Raw genomic sequence first — 15,431 nt, forward strand, 5'->3', positions numbered from 1 at the left:
TGTGTGTGTGTGTTACAGCATTTAAGACATCACTCCAACACTAACGATTCTATAAACACACACACACACACACACCATGTGCAAAAGTAGGATAAATTCCATACTGGAACATTTCTGACTCCCCAAGTTCAACACCTTTATTTCCACTGACGGATAAAACAGCCTTCTTGTGGCTTTTTGAAAGCTTCATGGAGCTTACTCTGTCTCTCTCTCTCTCTCACACACACACACACACACACACACACACCTGACCCACTGTAATGGAATCCTAACCTGGTTTTTCTAAAAGCTAGCTAACGTTTTTCAGCACACAGCTGTATGTGTGTGTTCTCATGGACGGCACCTGTGAGATACAGCACAACGACAGGAAGCACTTCACATTGCTACCCTTCGCCTGTGGTGCGTGTGTGTGTGTGTTTTTTTTTTGCGAGGATGTGATGCGATCTCACTTACAAAGAGCTGTCTCTGTCGACGCACACCCTTCTCTAGTGCCAGTTTAGCACATTTTCAGCATTTTTATCCTAAGAATTTTGGTGGATATGACCGCGTTAAGCTGTCGGTGCCTTCAATGAAATCAGAGGCCTTCGATTGGAAACTGCGCTGTAACAGGTAAGAGTCGAATGAAGATGAAAGTTAAGGGTTGATGAGAAAATAGAAAGGAGAAAAGCTGAATTAGGATCTGAATCTATCACTATGGATGAAAAAAATGACAAAACTATGGATTTTGTAGCACTTTATCATAAACGAACCCTGAAAAACTAGATACTCTCAGCCATGCTGCTTTCTGAAAGCAATAATCTACATGCACTGTGTAGTATATAAGAGCATATGTCCTAGTATACAGCTTATATAGCTGATTATACACATGTGAAATGAACAAAGCATAAAAACCTAAAATGAAAATAAAAAATGTTGATGTCTAGGTATTAATCGATTTTTCTTTTTTTTTTAACCTCTTTTAAACATCGAAATATGAGACGATTAATCTAATATTACAGAATAAAATGATACTAGTCAGCTTCATTTTTGCTTCCCAAAAGTACAGATAATGTAAACATACTCTTAAACATCCACTTATGGCTTTAAAAGAACAATTATGCACTTAAATGATGTCCCTCTACATTTAAAACCTCTAACTAAAGGTATAAAAGACGTATCCTTGAGGTCGCACTCTAGTGACAAGTGTTAATACCTAAAACCTCTAGTTTAGTACTATTTAAAGGTTTTTTTTTTTCAGTTTAATACTTTTGTAAGTGTAAAGAGTTCAAGTGTAGAAGCATGGTGTTACTTGGAATTGAGGATGCTCAGATATTGTTTTCAATGCCCCACCCTAACTCGTAATGTGAGTACAGAACTCAGGAGACGCGGCCAGCTTGTGTTTAAAATTGTAAAATATCGACATTTTTTTGTCACACAATCTGTACGTCTTCATCACCGTTACTGCGAATGTAGGAAATAGTAAAGATTCAACAAAACCTGCATAGTAGTAAACAGTGTATGTGTATGAATTCTCTTGCATCCTGAAATATAATAATGTATTTAAATTTCTTCTTCCTATCTATATTCACTAGCGCCTGGTCACTATGGGAACTAATCAACGTCTTTAAACATGAATTACATAATTAGTTATCCTCATTTGAGCATGACGAGTTCCTATGAGAAAATAGCACATATATCAGTGCTGATAAAATAAGCGAAGGGTTTTTTTTTTTCTATTTTTGGGGCTAAATTAAGGTTCCTGAAGTCACACACTGACCAATAAACCACAGTTTGGTAAATAAAACCAAACTATTAATATTAACATTATTAATAAAAGTAACATTATCTACTACGAATGGGAAAAGGCAGAAAATCAGGAATAAAGACACTTTTACAGCAAATATATCACAAATTGCAAGAATTCTACATTTCCTCCCAAGATATACAGATATTTGGTGTAAATTAGGTTTATTCGGCGTTTACATTTATACAGTATCAGATTCTCAATATGAGATCGCTTGGCATTTATTGACCTTGTCATCGACCAAAGTTAGTTTGAGTTCGAATTAATGAGACACACTAGGCCGGCGAGGTCTTATGAGAAAATACAATAAAATATATACCTTTAAGAGCACATATAGATTAAATAAAATAGCATGGAGTTGCCTTTATAGATATCTAAGCAAATGTCTTGCAATATTGTAATGTTGCTAAAATATAGAGTTAAGTGCAGAATTAGTTCAATAAAAGCAACTAATGAGACACAGCGACTTAACGATGTGTAGTTAAAAGATGGGAAGCACATCCACTTAAACCTCATGTGAACATTTTTTCTCATAATGCGACCTGAAAAGATTAGCATCATTATTTAGATGGCCAAGTTTTTTTAAATTCTCATGCTTGTTTTGATAATAAGCAGTTATGAGAATTGTTCCATGTCTGTTCTCTTTATATATATATATATATATATATATATATATATATATATATATATATATATATATATATATATATATATATATGTATAAAAGAGGTTTGAGTGTATTTTATAAATGTCAAACTATCACCTCAACATCTGGCATCTGGCATCTGATTACTGGTTTCCCAGAGCTCAGATCTGGGTCACTCTTTACACATTGTTGAATCGTTTTAACGCATTTCCCTGTTTATCGTGTAACGTCATGGTCTATGCTAGTGATCGGAAGGTGCTGAGTTTACATCCCACGAATACCAGAAATGGTTTACCGCACCCTCTAGGTGTACATTGTACTTTATTTTTTAACATCTCTGATATAAATTGTTGATTAAAAAAATAAATACATGCACACGTTCCTTTATGTTAAGCGTGCTATAGCGCTGTCATATGATTCGCTCATAGAATCAACGAATAAAACTAGCTGTAAAGTTAAGACACTAAGGAGCATCAGAGGTTTAAAAAAGTCTGAAATAGATTCATTTTTTGACATCAATTTTTTTTTTTTTCATTTCTCTCTTTAAGATCATGAAAACCATCTATTTAGGTGTCCATACAAGCAGGATGTTATGTTTCCCAAGATATGTAGATGTAAATGGTTTATTAGGTTTAAATTAGTGTCTCGTCATTTCTTCCTCAAAATGAAGAAATTTCGAACGAGTCCCATTTAGGCAGAACCGCTCTTACACATCACAATATATTAGCAATTTCAGTTCAATTTGAAATGAAACTTGTGGAGTGGGTTTTGGAAAATGCACACACATTTCTATAATTATGTTTTCGGGAAACACCTTGCTCTTTTAATCACATCCCTTTCCATCTAATCAACACCCACGACCATCTCTGCTTTATTTCCATTTTTCATGTTACAGTAAAAGCCCAATTCTGATTCAGACAGACTGAGTGAAGGATTTGCCATTTCCTTTACCGCATTAAATCATCTACCCAGGACCAAACGTTAAGCTCCAGACACCGAGCACTCAGCCTTTATATAGCTGAGATCACGTTTCATGGGTTAGGTAACAGAGAATAAGCATCCATTCCAGTCCAGAAAGGATTATAAATTCCGATTAGTCAGAAGGTGTTGATTAATTGTCTAGAACAGCAGCTCTGACAGTAGTGCTGCTGCAAATCACAGGTGTATATTAATGCGCTTGTTCTAATACTTTATCGTTTCTGTAGTAACAGCTCATTCACAGGGACTTGTACAGCGAATACTCCACATAAACGCGTTAAAAAACGTGTGTAATCATTGATACGGTGAAGTTTTCTGTATGTAACATGTATGGAAGGAGTCTCCAGTGTCAGCGCTTTGTAACAGTCAGAGGTAAAGCTGTAGCTTTAAGTTTTATGACATCTTCAGGACAGAGGAGTTTACGCTTTGTGTTTTTTTTTTTTTGTCTGATTACATTCAAGAGAGAAGAAAAAAGAGAGGGTGTAAATGAACGATTGTTTGTAAGAGAGCTATTAGGTAAGAGAGAACTCATTTTCTTTGTGGATGTTCCACAACATTAAAAGCAACAATAAAAGGACAAAAACTATGACTTGCCATTCTTTAATGAATAAAATGTTGTAATTGTTGGCAAATTGCCGTGCTATAAGAGGAATAAAACGCTCTTTATCATGCTGTTATAGGAAAATAATCAAATTCGGGGGATAACAGTAACTTCACTTCATCACACTACTCTGTCATTGATTATTTTTCTATAAGAGCATGCCACTGTGTGTTTTATTCATTACTTATTACATTGCATATGTGTTTGCAGTTGCATCCAATATACATAGTTTAGTGGAATGTATTGTTCTTAATAATTTGTTATGCCTTCTCTAATCTAATCTTTTTCCAGTAGTAATCATCGACCCATGAAAGAAGGCCCTATTGCTTTAATCTTTAATGGAAAATCTGATGGAATTCATTAAGGCAATTCCAGTTATTAAGTTATTAACCATTACAGAGTTTCCAACTGGATTTATTTTGGTAGTAATGACCCAAAAACACTTGTTGTTTGCTAGCTAGTTAGCATAGTTTTTTTGGTGGTTTACATAAAACTAGGTGACTGGTGGGGAAGGAAATGTTTAGCAGCTGTTCGCTCTCTAGTCTCTATTATTGTTTTAAAAAAGTTTTCAAAGTTTTTATTGGCAAAAGTCATCATCTCTTTTCACCAACATGAAGAGCAAAGAACTAGCTAGCTAGCATAGTTGGGGTGATTAGCATGCGATTGCAGGCAATATGTTTCTGGGTGATTTATAGTTCTAAATAATTAGATGACTACCAGGTAATCCTTTTTTTTTTAAAAGGATTTACAAGTTGTCCTGTTTTGAATAGCATTTGTGAAGCTAGGCTAATGACGCAAATTCGAACATGCTAATTTCTGACGCATATACAGTACAAGTCTATTTGTTAAGTAAGTAAACTCATTAAAAAAAAAAAACAACAGTAAGATAAAAAATTACAAGTTGTGATTTCAAGAAAATGAAACATTAAAATGGAAAATAGAAATGATTTGTTCACAAACCTCAACAATAACACACAAACCTCAGTGAACCTCAGAGAGTAGCAGCGTGATTTCAGATAGATTAATACCTTTTCAGAGCTAAAACAAACACAACAACAACAACAACACAAGCGGTGTAACAGATACTGAACGGTCTGTGGGAACGCAAACCTGAGGAATGTAATAACAGCGCTCCAAACCAACAGAACCTGATTTAGTGAATGTGTCTCTGGTATTTGTAAGCCTCACTTCCTCCCTTTTGTTTTGTCGCAGCTATAATGATACTTTTGGATCTCAAATGCACACAAAGCATCTCTGGAAAGTGACAGGATGTAGCGAAACTCATTAAAACAAACACATACACACACATGTATGTTGGCGAGTTTAAATCTCAGGCCGGATATTTAACCTTGTGTCTCTCAGGACCCTTTTTATTTTGAGACTGAACTCGATAAGGGACGCTTCTCGCTCAAGCTCTGTGGAAACTTCTGACTCCAGCTGTGTTTTCAGTCTCACCCGTGCAGCCTTGCTCCCTGAACACACTCCAGTTCGAGGAGGTCAGGCTTTTCCTGACCCGACCCGGGAGTTTCTCACAGATTCAGATCCCTGAGGGAGTCGCTAACCCGGATTAGTCATTTACTCTAAGTGGATATATATATATATATATATATATATATATATATATACATATGAGAATAAGAATTTGTTATAAAACAAATATTTATATAAAAATTAAATATGGTAATTTTTTAATACAATATGAATAGCCAGTCATTAAACAGGCCCATCTTCAGAGTTCAGTTACACGTGAGTAGTGTGGATTTAATACCGAAATTGTACACATCAGTATTCATTCCTCAAACTTTATGTGAATTCAGAATTTGTTCGAGTAAAACAGAGGCATGTCTCAGTTACGCACGAATCAGACCTTCGACTCAAGCACATTTTTCTTAAGTAATATCTATCGCATTTTTATCCCTGATTCTACCTGATTCATGTTTAAAGTAGAGATGGAGCAACTTTTTCTTTTCCAATAACAATGCTGATACTGAAACCATGAGTATCAGCTGATATTGATACCTAAACATTTCTTGTTTAAAAACTATTAAGCTTTAAAATTATATTTTTTGGGGAAAAAAATACAGGAAAAAAAGACATAGCTAAAAACATGACTTACACAAAACAATTTCACTTACAGGGCAAGTATAATAAATATAATAACCTATAAGGTATAAATACTGTATAATAAAATTATAAAAAAAAATCGAATCATGTCTCTTTATATGTAAACATTTCCAAAAAAAAAAAAAACTTCCCATTTGTTACAGAATTGGATTGAAAATATTGTTTCTTCTCTGATATCTGATCCACAGTTTTTGTCTGATCTCGGCCTGATAATGATCCTGGGTATCGGCTCAGTGTCATCTCTAACGTAAAGACAAGCGCTTGTGTTTAAAGTTGGTGGTCTAGACGCTGTTGGAAACCTCAACTCAGACTCTTTTACTCAAGAAACATCTGGCAAAGAGCTCAGAAAATCCACTTAAGGAGCTGCATAAACACATAAAAAGTATTGTAATCGTTGGCAAATTGCTGTGGTATAAGAGAAATAAAACACATTCGGAACATGCTTTCATAGGAAAATAATCAACTTCAGGGTGGTAACAGTGACTCTGCTTCATCACACCACTCCGTTGTTGATTATTTTCCTCTAACAGCACATCCTGTAGTGCTTTATTTCTTACTTATGACACCATACACAAGAAATAAATGGTGTTTTAAATGTTTTCTTTAATTAAATGATCTTTTCATCTTTAAAAGTCTGTAAAACTATAAACTTTATGTTCATAAATATTTTCTTTGTAATATCAGCTAAAAGTATACCAAACAAACTTTATAAAACCATACACATTGTCCAAATTAATGTATGATTTAAATAAATATTTCAGTCAAAAATATCATTTACAAATTTTCCTCCAATCAGTCGAGATACACTTCCTTCTTTAGATTTCCATAAATTAATTTTGATAAAGCTAACAAGTAATGGAATAAAGGCATTTAAATAATAAATAAAGGAGCAGGTCCAAGTCTTTATATGCTTTCATTAAACAACATCTTTAAGCTATGCAGTCGATTTTCTTTTCATTAAATTTTTTTGTGAAGCAAAGGAGAGAAATTCTGCATTTACACATTTAATCTCAAAATGGAACTACTTCCACTATCATCCACATCACATCCGAATTTTTTGTACATTTCAGCATTTCAGACTTTTAGGACGTGGCTGCCAAAAAACTGCCAATATGGCCGCCTCCTAGCACTATATTGTTCGGCTATGCTGTGAAGTTTAGTTCATATTTATACATGACAGTAACTCTGTGTCATGCTGTTATGGGAAAATAATCAGTGACAGGGTGGTGTGATGAGGAAGAGTTACTGATACTTCTTTAAAATTGATTATTTTCTCTTCAGAAACAGCACTTTCTGAAGAGTTTTATAGCTCTTACACCACAACAATTTTTCAATTATTAAAGAACATCACACTTTTTATCTGTTTATAATTACACTGAACGTTGTGGAACATCCATTAAAAAAATTAGTTCCGGTTTTTTCACTTATGTTACAGCAGCTATAAACAGCCAACCTCTCTCTTTTCTCTCTCGTGAACTTAATAAGATAAAAACAACAGCTTGTCATGTCACAGAGTAAACGCAAAGCATAAACTCCTCTATTGGAGACTGAAGATGTCGGAAAAATTACAGCTTTACATCTGACGGTTACGAAGCGCTGACACTGGAGACTCCTTCCATAAATAAACATCTCCTTCAGACTGAACGAAAAAAAAAAACTAATTTAATCTGATTTTAATGTAATTTTAACATTGTTGCTGCCTCTCCATCAGAGACCATGGGAAACTGTAGCTCTTACGACTCGGACGACGGCTTCTCCTACCACCCTGATGATGAGATCTGCGAGCACTGCAACTGCCCCATTTCTTCTGGGAACCAGGTATGTGTTAGAACTGTGAAATTATTCACTGTCCCTTTGAGATGCTTTTCAGTGTATTATTCGTGGCGCCACGCACTGCATTACTGAATGGGTAACACTATAATGGTGCTTTGTACTATATCATATTCACTGTACCTTATTGGGTTTATGTAGCTGTGAAAAGTGGCTTCATGTGAGTGATGTACAGTATGGGTGTGTGTCTGGTTTTCTGCAACACCGTGCGGTGTGTTTGCTAACGCTACATCACGTACACCCTAGAACCCCAGAGCAATTGGGAAGATACGGGACATTTGCTTCACTTCCTAAACGTCTACTGCGTTTTTTTGTTTTTTTTTTATTTAATGAAGATTAAAGATAGAAGATAGTCTGATCGTTCAGACGGTGTTGATTACTTTATTTAGGATTAATGATACGTTATCATTTCTATAGTAACAGCTGATTCACAGGGACATGTACGGTGAATGCTCCACATAAGATTTGAAAAATGTGTGTAATTGTTGATCTGGTAATGAGTTTATTTATAATTTATGGAAGGAGTCTCCAGAGTCAGGGCTTTGTAACAGATGTAAAGCTGTAACTTTACGTTTTCTGATATCTTCTGACATCTCATCTTGTTCTGAGGACATCTGAGATCCACAACATTGAATGTAACTATAAATAGACATAAAGTATGACAGGTCATTCTTTAATTAGTAAAGAAAGGAAATTGTTGGCAAACTGCTGTGGTATGAGAGGATTAATAATCACTTCTGCATGGCACCGGTAACGCCGCTTCATCAGCATGACATGGAGCATTTTATTCCTTAAAGCTGCACAATAGAAATAGAAAATGTGTGAGATCCATCACTGGTGGTGGTGTGTGAGGCCTCAGGATAGGAACTTGTAGACGTATAGAGCGGATGCTGACGTACTCCACGGCTCTGTGGTCTCGTCGTGGAGAGAAAGAAGAAAGCGCAGGCTGCAGAAGTGGCGTTACAGACGAGCGGAAGAGGGGCGAAGAAAGCTTAGTGGTGAGATGAAGTTACAAGCTCGAGCAATGGAGAGGCGCAGTGAAGCATATTTGATTTTTCTCTAAAGTCATCATAGCAAGAGAGACACTTCAGAGCACTTTTAGGGAAATTCATGTGTTTAAAACGAATGGGTTATGATTTGCTGTGAGAATTACACACATTACAGCATCTCCATGCATCAATTTATTTTTTATGAAAAGTTACAAGAGTTAATGTTACAGTTAGGAGTCATGTTAGTGTTAAAAATGTATAAGAAATAAAAAAAAGATCAAACTTCAACTTCATTTGTTTGAATTCTTACAAACTTTGCATCGGTATGAAGTGATGAAGTTGGTGCATTAAGGATGGTAATACAGCATTTTATACAAATCACACCGTTCCCACACTGAGCTGGCAGTTTCATAGTTACTGGAACAATATACCCCATAAACTTCATAAAAAGTCTCCATATCAAAAGAAACTGACATCTAAGAAGTTAAATGTTTATGAAAAGTTAATACATCTCACACACACACACACACACACACAAATGATGAAGTATATTACACTCGTTTCAGTTTCACAACATTCGTTGCTTCTGGCGTTTACAGCTGAGTTTGTAATCCTGTAAATCCAAAAGTGAAATTAACACCATGATTTCCTCCTCTCTCTGCCCCCAAATGGAGCTGAGACATGTTTTAGTGTAACACTAAAGTCAGGGATATTTATATCTGTCAAATGAAGCATTGTGCAATCTGCGTGTGTAAATCCTCACACACTTCCCTCGAGACATGTTGATTAGCTTGGTAAAAAAGTTATAAAATAATAGAGAGAAAAAAAATTAATATTTGAATTATATTATCAACCCAGGCTTTGGACTTTAGGCCACGCCCCCAACCTGAGTCTGATCCTGGTGTGGAGAGACACCAGACTAGAATTAATAAATAAATAAATACATTTAGCTTCAAGATGGAGCTACGACTGTTTTTAATCTCTATAACACACATTAGTTATCAGTATGTCATTCAGAGAGAGAGCGAGAGAGAGAGAGAGAGACACTGAACAATTTGACATGAAGCCTGCAAAAAACTTGTAGCTATAAATGTAGCTATTACTCGTTAAAGCTAATGTAGCTATTACTCGTTAAAGCTAGTGTAGCTATTACTCGTTAAAGCTAGTGTAGCTATTACTCGTTAAAGCTAGTGTAGCTATTACTCATTAAAGCTAGTGTAGCTATTACTCGTTAAAGCTAGTGTAGCTATTACTCGTTAAAGCTAATGTAACTATTACTCGTTAAAGCTAGTGTAGCTATTACTCGTTAAAGCTAATGTAGCTATTACTCGTTAAAGCTAGTGTAGCTATTACTCGTTAAAGCTAGTGTAGCTATTACTCGTTAAAGCTAGTGTAGCTATTACTCGTTAAAGCTAATGTAGCTATTACTCGTTAAAGCTAGTGTAGCTATTACTCGTTAAAGCTAATGTAGCTATTACTCGTTAAAGCTAGTGTAGCTATTACTCGTTAAAGCTAGTGTAGCTATTACTCGTTAAAGCTAGTGTAGCTATTACTGGTTAAAGCTAATGTAGCTATTACTCGTTAAAGCTAGTGTAGCTATTACTCGTTAAAGCTAATGTAGCTATTACTCATTAAAGCTAATGTAGATATTACTTGTTAACTACATTATCTTTGTAGTTATCGTTTCTATAGTAACCGCTCATTCACAGGGACTTGTACGGCAGACGCTCCACATAAACAGAATTTTTGAAAAAGCCATGTGTAATCGTTGATATGGTGAAGTTTTCTGTAGGGAGGTGTTTATTTAATATTTATGGAAGGAGTCTCCAGTGTCAGCGCTTTTATATCTTCAGGATGAAAGAGCTTACGCTCTGCGGTTTGTCAGTAACAACGTAACGTAAGTGAGAACAGGAGCTAACTCGTTTCGTGGCTGTTCCACAACATTAAAAGTAACTATAAAAGGATAAAAAGTATTAAGGTTTGTTCTTCAATTAAAAGAAAATTGTGATTGTTGGCAAATTGCTGTGATATGAAAAGAATAAAACACTTATAGTTTATAGAAAATTATAAGCTTTGTGGTCACATCACAGCACCTCGTTATTGATTATTTTCCTACATCATCATGCCCTGTTATGTTTTATTCCTTACATATCACTCCTAGGTCACAGGTTCGAGACTAACTTAGATTTTATAAAAAGAATCGACAAATTTCACCGTCAGAAAAAGAAAGGTTAAGGTTAAGGTTAAGGGTGAGGGGCGGGGCTCTTACACGCTTCTCAGATTTCTTTTGGCATCATTTTTATGAACTAGAAGGAAAGCACTCGGACTCGTTAGTAACCCATTGGTGTGTTATTTCCTCTTTTGTTTTCTCTCTTCTGTTTTTTTTTTTCAGATCTTGAATAGCGACAACAAGTTTCCGTATCCCAATTCCGACTACACGCCTCCTCCGACCTCGCCATTACCAGGTGAGACTGTTCACCATAACAGCAGCAGGTGCTGAGTGTCCTGCTCTACTGTATAACTCATTACCTTATAACCTTCTAATCAGAACTCTTTTCTAGATTAGACATTTTATCCATGATACAGAATCTGCTGAATAGATCGGACACTACTGCTATTCATCCAAAATGTTTCACACAACATTTTATTCTGCTGGTGATTATTTTTCATTACACCACTGCGCTCATGAATTCTGGATTCTGATTGGTCAGAAGGTGTTGATTCATTTTCTAGAACAGCAGCTCTGACTGTAGTGGAGCTGCAAATCACAGGTTTATATTACTACACTCGTTCTGATACATGATCGTTTCTATAGTAACGGCAAAGTCTTCGGAGGACTTTGCACTTTGCGATTTCTTAATTATGTGACAAATTGCATTTTTTTTCAATCTTATTTAACTTCGAGAAGGAGGAAAAAAAAGAGAAACTGGTGAGGAAAGAACTGTTTATATCTTCTATAATGCAAGTTATAACATTTTTCACAGCCCTTCCACAACATTAAGTGTAACTATAAATGGATAAAAAGGACGACGGGTCATTGTTTAATAAATAAATAACTTAATCATCGGAAATTGCTGTTGTTTAAGAGGAAAAAACACTATGAGACACGCTGTTGTAGGAAAATAATCAGCTTTGAGGTGGTAACAGTAACTCCGCTTCATCACACCATGCCACTGTTGATTATTTTCCAATAACAGCATCACATGGAGAGTTTTATTCTTTATAGATTATATAACTGGTTATCAATTCATGCTCAATAATGAGTCATATATCACAGCTAAATTCTAAACAACTAAACAAAACAAACTAATAAATCACTAAAATTCAGTCATGTTTTGAATTATTCTGGTGAAGGAATATTGTTTGTGAAACATTATTTCTCATTTCGAATCTCGATGTATTCTAGATAACTTGGTGGTGGCGAAGTACACCTATAAACCGTGCCACGCTGACGACCTGGGCTTCGAGAAAGGCGAGAAGATGAAGATCATTGGCGAGTAAGAGATATATTATTGCGTTTCAAAGCAAAGAGGAACAAACCGGCCACTGTTTTTTTTTCCCCTTCACTATCTCTGTGCAAGTGAATAAACCAAAGCACTAGATAGAATCTTTAATAGATTAGCTACAGCGTTTTCCCTCACGACGATAAACTCCTGGTATGATAAATGTCTAATATTACTGTTTCCAGTACATGACGATATCTTCCCAACGTACCACATTCATTCCAAACGCTGTATAGTGTGCGGATATACCCTCACTGGCCACTTTAATAGGAACACCTGTACCCCTGCTCATTCATGTGATTATGCTCCAATCAGCCAATCAGGTAGCAGCAGAGCAATGCATACAGTCATGTCAAGCACTTCAGTTAATTTTCACATCAAACATCATAATGAGGAAAAAAAAAAAAAGGGAAACGTGACTTGGCATGGTTGTTGGTTCCAGATGGACTTTTTCCGTGCCAGTTACCTGGTCTGTCCACCCTGTTTCCACTGTAGCCTCAGATCCCTGTTCATGGCTGACAGGAGTGGAACCCGACGTGGTCTTGTGCAGTCGTAGCCCATCCTCCTTAAGGTTCGGCGTGTCGAGATGCTTTTCTGCTCACCACGGTTGTAAAGAGTGGTTATCTGAGTTACCGTAGTCTTCCTGTCAGCTGGAACCAGGCTGCCTGTTCTCCTCTGACCTCTCTCAGAAACAATCGATGATTTTCTGTCTGCACCATTCTGTGTAAACTCTAGACTCTGTTTTTTTTTGTAAAAATCCCAGAAGATCAGCATTTTCTGAAATACTGAAACTGGCACCTACAGCAATACCACAGTTAAAGATCACATTTTCCACCATTCTGATGTTTGATGTGAACTTTAACTGAAACTCTTGACACGATTTTAACTGAAGCTCTTGACATGACTGATCGATTAGATAATTGCATGACTGAGACTGAGGGTACAGGTGTTCCTAATAATATGGTGAGTGTAGAGTGGAGAATATTGTTTAAAGGCAAATCACATCTACTCACTAGTTTATCAGAGCAACTCAGAACCACCATTTTCTCTCTGTAAACAGTTTCCTCGTCAGATTTTTAAACCTCTCGTAGCATATTTTAGGACTTTTGTGTCATGACCTACACTGGTTTAGATGATTGTATACACACGATAATTTTACTTACTAGACATCCAAGCACAAATATATACAAATAAATAAACAATACAGAACATGTTAATCTGAAAGTCATTTAGGCATTTTATGATGACTACTTATTTAAATAATTTGTGGATGATTTTAGCACTTAAGCTCAGTTCTGCCTCACGTTTAATAATTTAATTAATAATTATCATAGTTAAATGCAAATTGAATGATTTTTGCAATATTACTAACACGTTTATACATATTTTAATCATTATAATATTTTATTAGGTAACCAAATTACGATATTTATAGGTGGCATTTAAATATAAATAATTTTTGTTGGTCATTTTTGGAGCTGATAAAGTGGCATACTGTATATAAGTGTAAATAAAAATATTTATACATATTTAAAAAATTTTTTAGTTTTTTTATGGGTAATATTTGGTGCTAATAGGTGGCATACACAAAGTCTAAAAACTAATATTTTTAAAATGTTTGGGTAGCATTTAATGCTTTTATACATTTACACATTTATATATATATATATATATATATATATATATATATATATATATATATATATATATATATATATATATATAATATTAGTAATAACAGTAGATACTGCAGCGTTGTACACAGTTTCCACCTTTATAGAAATTTATTGCAGAAGTCAATCACAGAATGCTGCTGTAAGCATAATGTTGCTAATATTAAATAGATATTTCCATAGTAAGAGAACATTTGACAAACTTTGCTTAAATAGATGATTAATGACTTCCTGTTTTTCTGGAAACTGTGCATCATGCTGCAGTGTATTTATTCTAATCATGAACACTTTACCTGTTCGGCACTATTCGAACACTTCCTTGTTATAATTACGTGACTAGCTGTGAAGTCAAACGTATTAAAATTAAATATGAAACTGTAATTAAAAATGTTTTTTTTTGGTCTCAGGGATGATCCTGAATGGTACATGGCTGAGTCTCTGTCGACGGGACAGAGGGGTTACGTGCCACGCAACTTTGTGGCCAAACTCAACAGCATGGAGACAGAATCGTATGTCAAGCTCTCTATCTCTCTCTCACACACACACACACACACACACACATACATACACACACATGCAAAACACATACACTCTGACAAGCATCCAACAACTATTGTGTGCAAAAGGCATGAGCTCGAGCTGAGTGAGAACAGAAACCGCCACCACAATACACCACACACAGTGTCTCAGCGTATCAGCTTTAGACATATAATCACATCCTCGTTAGTGCTAACTGTACAAACTAAATCATATCACATTTATCCTGGATAGTGTCTCTGCCATTTAAAATACTAGTTTGTCTATGGTTTGGGGAAAAAGCACCAATAAAGTTCATCACAAACACACAAGCTAAAATAATAGCTGTAGGAGCAGGAGGTCAGAACTGGTCAGAAATCCTTCTAGCTGTTCAGAAGATACGAACCACACTGGAAGCAGTTCTAAAGACAAAGTGCAGGCAAACAAGTTATTAAAGAATACACTTCAATCACATACAGACTTGAGAACTGATATTTTTATTTTCCATCTGAAACCAAATGCATTGTTCTTTTTTTTTTTAAATTATACTGTCCTAAGAATATACAAACCTTTGCACTCAGATGCATAAAAAAGCTACAACAAGCACCAATAATGTTAAAGCTCGTCTAATTACAGCAGATATTTACAATAAGAACATGGCACAATATTCATCCTGGAAATGAAATCATTCCCAAATAACTGGATTCTTATGAATTTCTTGTGTAAAAGCTCAGTTCGTATCCCGTTTGTTAAATGAGGTCCATTGTCACACAGAAGATTTACAGCGA

General features: G+C 35.4%; 1 protein-coding gene across 1 annotated transcript in view; it reads left to right on the forward strand.

Annotated features, from left to right (window-relative positions):
- The first annotated feature begins 392 nt into the window (after positions 1–392).
- Positions 393–15,431, forward strand: part of lck (LCK proto-oncogene, Src family tyrosine kinase) — a 40,838-nt gene continuing 25,799 nt past the window's right edge. The window contains exons 1-5 of the mRNA XM_026944140.3: positions 393–609; positions 7,844–7,950; positions 11,344–11,416; positions 12,358–12,448; positions 14,535–14,636. Of these exons, the coding sequence (XP_026799941.1) occupies positions 7,849–7,950; positions 11,344–11,416; positions 12,358–12,448; positions 14,535–14,636 (368 nt within the window). The 5' untranslated portion in view covers positions 393–609; positions 7,844–7,848. The remainder of the gene's footprint in view (positions 610–7,843; positions 7,951–11,343; positions 11,417–12,357; positions 12,449–14,534; positions 14,637–15,431) is intronic.

The sequence above is a fragment of the Pangasianodon hypophthalmus genome, chromosome 10, assembly GCF_027358585.1.
Source record: "Pangasianodon hypophthalmus isolate fPanHyp1 chromosome 10, fPanHyp1.pri, whole genome shotgun sequence".
In the NCBI taxonomy this organism is placed as follows: Eukaryota; Metazoa; Chordata; class Actinopteri; order Siluriformes; family Pangasiidae; genus Pangasianodon; species Pangasianodon hypophthalmus.